At 49.3% G+C, this 6,243-nt stretch overlaps 1 protein-coding gene across 1 annotated transcript; it reads right to left on the minus strand.

Moving 5' to 3' along the window:
• Positions 1–3,512: 3,512 nt before the first annotated feature.
• Positions 3,513–5,322, minus strand: LOC133099332 (ubiquilin-3-like). The gene is given in 2 exon segments (XM_061202920.1): positions 3,513–3,542; positions 3,544–5,322. Coding segments are annotated over 2 exon segments (1,809 nt in total).
• Between the last annotated feature and the right edge of the window lie 921 nt (positions 5,323–6,243).

The raw sequence follows: 6,243 nt of genomic DNA on the forward strand, positions 1-6,243 counted from the left end.
TGCAGGATACGGTAAAGAAGATATTTCAATCCAGTGTAGATACTTGCAGGAGTCAGGGGTGCAAAAATTCTAATGAAATACCATAAATCGTACCCCTCTTCACTTTCTAGAGGTAAGGATTAAAGCATTAATTAACTTGATTTAGTGCAGCAGTTAAGAGTGTAGACTCTGGAAGTACACTAATTTCAAATCCTGGCTCTATTATGCAGGAGCTGTAAAACTTTAAGCAAAGTACTTCCTCTCTCTTTATGCCTCAGTTTTCCTCATCTGAAGTTAGGAATAATAATACTTACTTGCATTAAAGGACAATTGCATGGATTCAGATGTAAAGAGCTTGGAACAGGGCCTGGCTAGAGGAAAGCCTCAATAATTGTTATTTAAAATTAAGTGTAAGTAGTGAAACCCTAAAATATCTAGAAAAAAATGTACCCATGTATTTATGACAGAGATATTAGGGGAACATCTTTAAAAAATAAAGAACACAGATGCATAAAAGCACTTTCTGGTTTTTGGATAATACCTTTCTCTTAAACTGCTATCCAACTACCGGGCTGGCTATTTGTGATGCAAATCAGCTTTTCAAGCTTCACTGCTCTTTGGCTTTCTAAAAAATCTCTTGGTCTGAGGAAAGGGTACATTTTCTTTGGGAAGAGCAAGGTCATACTAGGCCCAATATGACCAAAACTATGACTCTGCTTCTCTTCCATCCACACAACCCCCTAGTGTGGGGTCCTTTCAAGGCCCAGATATGTGACTGAGACCACTGCTGATGTCGTGTGAGAGTCAGAGCAGGGACTGTAAATGGGACGTCTCTGGAGACCTGCCACTTCAGTAACATCAGCCTGCAGGCATCTCCTCCCCAAACGCCAACAGTCTTTATTTTCCCAAGCAGAAGCCCTGGTCCTCTGAGATTGTTTATTTGATTCATATCTACCCGGCCTCCTCAACCACTTTCTCATTCGGTCACTCATTTCTTCATTCATCATTCAACATTCATTTATTCAATCATTTATTGAATGTTTCCCATGTGCCAGGTCCTACATCAGCTGCTAGGCGGGGGACAGTGACCTTCCCCACCCCAGCAACCTCCTTCCTTTGGACACCACCACAGAGCTGAACGTGGAGCTGTTGAGTTCAGTCTCCAATGAGGCTAGAGCAAAGATTCCAAACACACAATCAACAGTTGAGGGCTCTCCATAGGAGAGGACCAGAAAACAATCCAATAAATGAGAACTCTCCTCTCTCCCCAGGACCTTTAGACCCAGATTCCCACCTACTGTCTGCCCTGGTGAGCTGGAATTTACGTCACATGAATCCTCAGGCTTTTCGTGGCCCAGATGAAAGGGAAATAAAAGCAACATTTCTTTCCCTGAATTTTTTCTCAGACCTACCTGGCCTTCCAAGGGTTGAAATTAGAGATTACAGTATACAACTTCAGCAGTCAGAAGCAGTCCCAGAGCCTTCTTAGTTGCAGGAAATGAAGAGGCAAGACTTTCATCTGCCTTTCCCCTAGCCCCACCATAAACAACAGTTCATTTGATCTGGACAAGCACTCCCTCACTGATGGGGAGTGAAGAGGACGTAGAAAGGAGGTTTGAAGCCTTGTGCTTTACCTAGAGATTAAAACATAAAACAATGGGAGAAAGTTGCCCCCAAAGCTCATTTCATCTCTAAGCCATGTGCTGGTAGCTAAAAGGTAAAGACAGGTTGGTCCAAGTATCCTAGGTTCCAGGCAAAACCTGTTTCTCCCTAAAAGGACCCCCAACACTGAGTCTCTGACTTTTAAACACACACCGTGGCCACTTTTGCTATAGTGGTATCCTCTTTCAAAGACCCTTTTCTTTCCTTGACAAGAATATAGCATTAGATTTTTGCTTGTTTGTTTATACCCCCATCGGTGATAAATCTCTAACAGACTGTGTTTTGTGTGTATGCTCACAAAAGTGTGCCCATGTGAAGGTGTATTAAAGGGTGAATATGCATTTTGTGTCAGTGTATTACTCCATAGCGTGTTTACCTGTGTGAGCCCACTGGCACATTTATTTGCTGGAAGGCATGGTTCACTCACTTGATTCATGAATTGTAACACTTTTGCCCCTGAAGCACATGGGTATTGGGAAGCATCCCTGAGGGCAAATGAGAATTTAGCCTGAGATGCTGAGAGCACCTCCTGTGTGCTCTGCACACCCTGCCTCAGCGCCTTTGTACATAATGGTTCTTCTGCTGGAATACTTTTCCCTCCCCTCTCGAGTCTTTACCTACTTCATTCTTACCACTTTTCAGATTTTAGGTTGGAGTACCTGCTCACAGAACCCTTCCCTCTCTCCCCAGACTAGACCAAGTCTCTGTTACGCTATTTCACAGTTCCCCGTCTTTTATAGCACTTATCATAGTTTGCGATTATATAAAATGAGTACTGTTTGAACAGTTCCAGCTACCGTCATACACTCCTGAGGGCAGGACCATGCCTCTTTTACTCACACTGAATTCCTAATCCCTAGCAGATTGCTGAGCACAGGGTAGGTCCTCAATTTCTGAGCTAGATATTGCAAGAAAGACAAAATCCACAACAAACTGGGTCCATGGCAGTGGAATCAACTATAAATCTGGCTACCAGGGACAGTGACTTTGTAAACTTGGTGAGATCAGGGAATCTTAGAACTCAGCCTGATTCTTGCTCTATTGCTATCCACTCAGAGATCAGAATCAAATCCCAAAAGTGAGAGCCACCTGTAGGATAGTGTTCAGAGGCAATAAAAATAAGAAGCTGTGCCCACTTTTCAGTCTGGCTGATGGTAGAGAGCCCCAAAGAACACAGAGTGCATGGTGGCAGCTCCTACAGGACACCAAATCTGGGGGGGACCTTTGGAAGGACACCAGGAAAGCTGCAGTCTTCAGCTCACCCTCCTCTGTTCCCCGTGCCTCTGAATCTTCTAACTTGAAACCTTTTGGTTTCCCATCCAAGCCCTCCCATCCATGCAGAGACAGCTCTTACCACCACCTCTTCTCCTCTACACCCCCCCTTGTCTCATAGCCCACAAAAAATCAGACTCAGGCAAGAGATGACACTGGAGATTGGATGTAATTGCATCTCAAGATAGGCATTAGCAGAGCTCAGACTGGGGTCCCACGATGCTACGGTGGCAGGGATGGCTGGGTCACTCACAGCACCCCTACCCCGTTCTGGCTCTCATTCTTCCCAATGACTCTGGAACAACATTGTCTCCACAGTAAAAAGCATCATAGTAAATTTGGTTCATAGTGCAGCTGCATTCAAGAATGGGGGAGTTAGGGTAGGGGATATGGGCGAAAAGCACAGAGGAAAAGATACGGTCTGAACCACTAGGGCTCCTTCAACTGCCTCAGCTTCTTCACAGCAGCATCTACGTCACCTCCGGTGGCAATGAGGGCCTGCAGATTGGCTTCAGGATTCAGAAAGCCCATGGTCCGCAATTGCTCTAGCTGCACCCGGAAGTGAGTCTCGGGCTGCAGCTGCTGGGGATTGGCGCCAGCTAGGGCTTGCAACATCTGGAGGAAGGGCATGGAACGGAGGCCCAGCTCCACAGAGCCTTGTGCTGAGGGAACCTCAGGAGCTGGCGCTAGGGGAGGATCCGCAGGCATAAGGGCACCCTCTCGAGGCTCTGTACTTCCTGCCATACTTCCCAGCCCTGCTAGGCAAGGCATGAACAAGAGGAGGAGGCGAGGGGCTTCAGCAGCCAGGATCTGCAGACCCTGCTCAATCTGCAGCAAGGCATGCATGGCACGAGGGTTTGCCATGGCCGCCTGGAGGTGCAGCAGCAGTGGCAGCTGCCAGCGCATCTCGTCCTGCAACTGCGGGGCCTGATTCATTCCGGCTGGCCTCAGAGATCTTGGATAAGCTGGTGGCGGCAGCCAGACATGCTCAGGGGTTCCAGCGGTAGCTGCCGTGGGTGAAAGTGGGGAAGGAACAAATGGGACCTTGTTGGCAGCACGCTCCAGCCTGGAGACAAGATCAGGCTCGTTGGTGCTGTGGGCAGTGGAGCCATTCCCTGCACCATCTTGGCTTCCGTCTTTTCTAGCACTGCTCTCTGTGGGATATCTCAGGAATGAGGGGCAGGAGGGCTTCCCCTTGATTGCTACTGACTCCCTGGGGAGAGGCTGGCCTGACTCAGGTTCCTGGGATGAGGGTGAAGTTGGGGGAACTTGGCTTCCTGGTCGTGGTGGTGGTTCTTGGCTTGGGCTGAGGGTAGATGCAATCCCCTGCAGATAGGTTCCCAGGGACAGGGGGCTCTCATGTAATTGCTGGAGATAGTCATAGAGCCTTACATTACCTAGAATATTGGAAACCCTATTTCTAAGTTCAGATGCATCCTGGTCCCCAGGCCTTCTGCCTCTCCTACCAGCTGAGCCTGCAAATGTGGAAGCCCAGGGGTTGGGGAGAGGGTCACAATTCTCCATCCTTGAAGGTTTGCTGCTGCTGGTGGTAGCATTAGCAGTAGGGGTGGTAGCAAAGGGATTGCCACCAAACTGCTCCTGCACTGCAGTAAGCATTGGGTGCATGATATCCGTATACATGGTACGGAGCACATTGTAGCCACCAGGGATGCTCTCCAGGTTGCTGAGTACCCGGTCCTGGCTACGCATCATCTCTTGCATCATGGCAGGGTTGCATAGAAACTCCATCGTCTGCCGCATGATTTCAGGGTTGTTGAGAATGTGCCCAATCTCCGGGTTGCGCTGGATCAGCTGCTGCATGTGGGGGTTGTCAAGAACCAGCTGGCGCACCAGGCCTGTGTTGGACAGCAGACCCTGGATGAAGGGGTCATCAATGATCTGAGCCACAAACTCAGACACAGACACGTGCTGCCACGTCAGTGAGCTTGGCTGGTCGGGGAAACTACCAGAGGTCAGGCCTAGCCCGTTGAGGTCTGTGAGGACACCTAAGCTAAAGGTGGGTAGCCTGTCTGCTGGGCAAATGGAGCTTGGCTGAGGGAGCGATCCAGGGCTTGGGGCTGCAGTAGGGACTGAAGCAGCTGGGCACGCAGTGCCCACAGGACGGCGCTGCATCTTGATGACCAGGTGGACAGAGAGGCCATCTCGGAGCCCACACTGTGCCAGTGAGTCAGGGTCTTTGAGGATTTTGCCAGCAAAGATGAGGATCAGCTGATCAGGGTGGGCCTTAAAGCGCTGGGATATCTCTTCCTTCAGCTGCTGGATGGTGCAAGTGTCTGTAACTGAGAAATCCTCCTTGTCCTTGGGCGTCTTCACGGTCACCTTGATGAGGTGAGGATCCTGGACCGGCACTGGGCTGCCCTGTGGCAGGGCCTCTCCACTTTTGGCCATGGTGGGCAGCAGGAGGCCCAGGTCTGTGGGAACACGGCTAGGGGGATGGGGATGGGAGACCGAGATCAGCCTTTTGGGCAGGGGTGAAAGTAGGGAAGGTGAGCAGGAAGAGAATCTGGGATCTCAGGGTGGGGGAACGGGAGGGTCCACATGGAAGGGGTTATGAGGCCCCTGGGATAGGAGGCTTTGGGAAGATGTTGGGTTTGAGAGATGTCGGGGGTCATGGGAGGGAAACCTGAGGCCCTGGGAAAGAGGTCTATAGTTGATGAGTGAAGGGGCAAGGGCAGCATGAAGGGCCCAGTTTGGGGAAACATACCAGTCAGCTGTGGCCCCGTCCTTCCTCTTATACAAGGCTCGAAACTGCCCTCATCTTGCTGAACAGCCACCACTGAAGCCTTCTAAGCCAGAACTCACTCCATCAGGTCTCCTCTGTGACCTCAGCACCGACATCACAGCCTCATACAATGGATTTTTGAGACTTCTCCAAGGTGCTCTGAATCCCTGTGGGCTTCATCTCCCCCCGCCCTTCAACTCTTCTATTTCCTTTGTCTCAATTGCCTTCTTCATAGTGAGGGGCCTGGGCTGACACTTCCTTCTCAAGCCAAGAGTTCTGCTTTCACACAGCTGGTATGTGGTATGTGGAGACTCAGACTGGGATTGGACAATTAAGGAAAGGTCCTTAATCCCTTGCGTGCCCATGAAAACCCAAATTCAGCTACTTGCCAGTTGAGCCTCTTCCTGGCATCATATGTTCCTGTTTCCTCTCTGATTCAACATTAGCCATGAATTCTTTATTTATATTTCAACATATTGACTTTCTAATGGGTAGGATCTAGAGTATGAAAGAGAGGTTCAGGATGAAATAAACTTTTTATTTTTTTTCCCATTATTATTATCCCCCAGAAAAATTCAAAGAATGGA

This window comes from Eubalaena glacialis, chromosome 10 (assembly GCF_028564815.1).
Source record: "Eubalaena glacialis isolate mEubGla1 chromosome 10, mEubGla1.1.hap2.+ XY, whole genome shotgun sequence".
NCBI classification, from domain to species: domain Eukaryota; kingdom Metazoa; phylum Chordata; class Mammalia; order Artiodactyla; family Balaenidae; genus Eubalaena; species Eubalaena glacialis.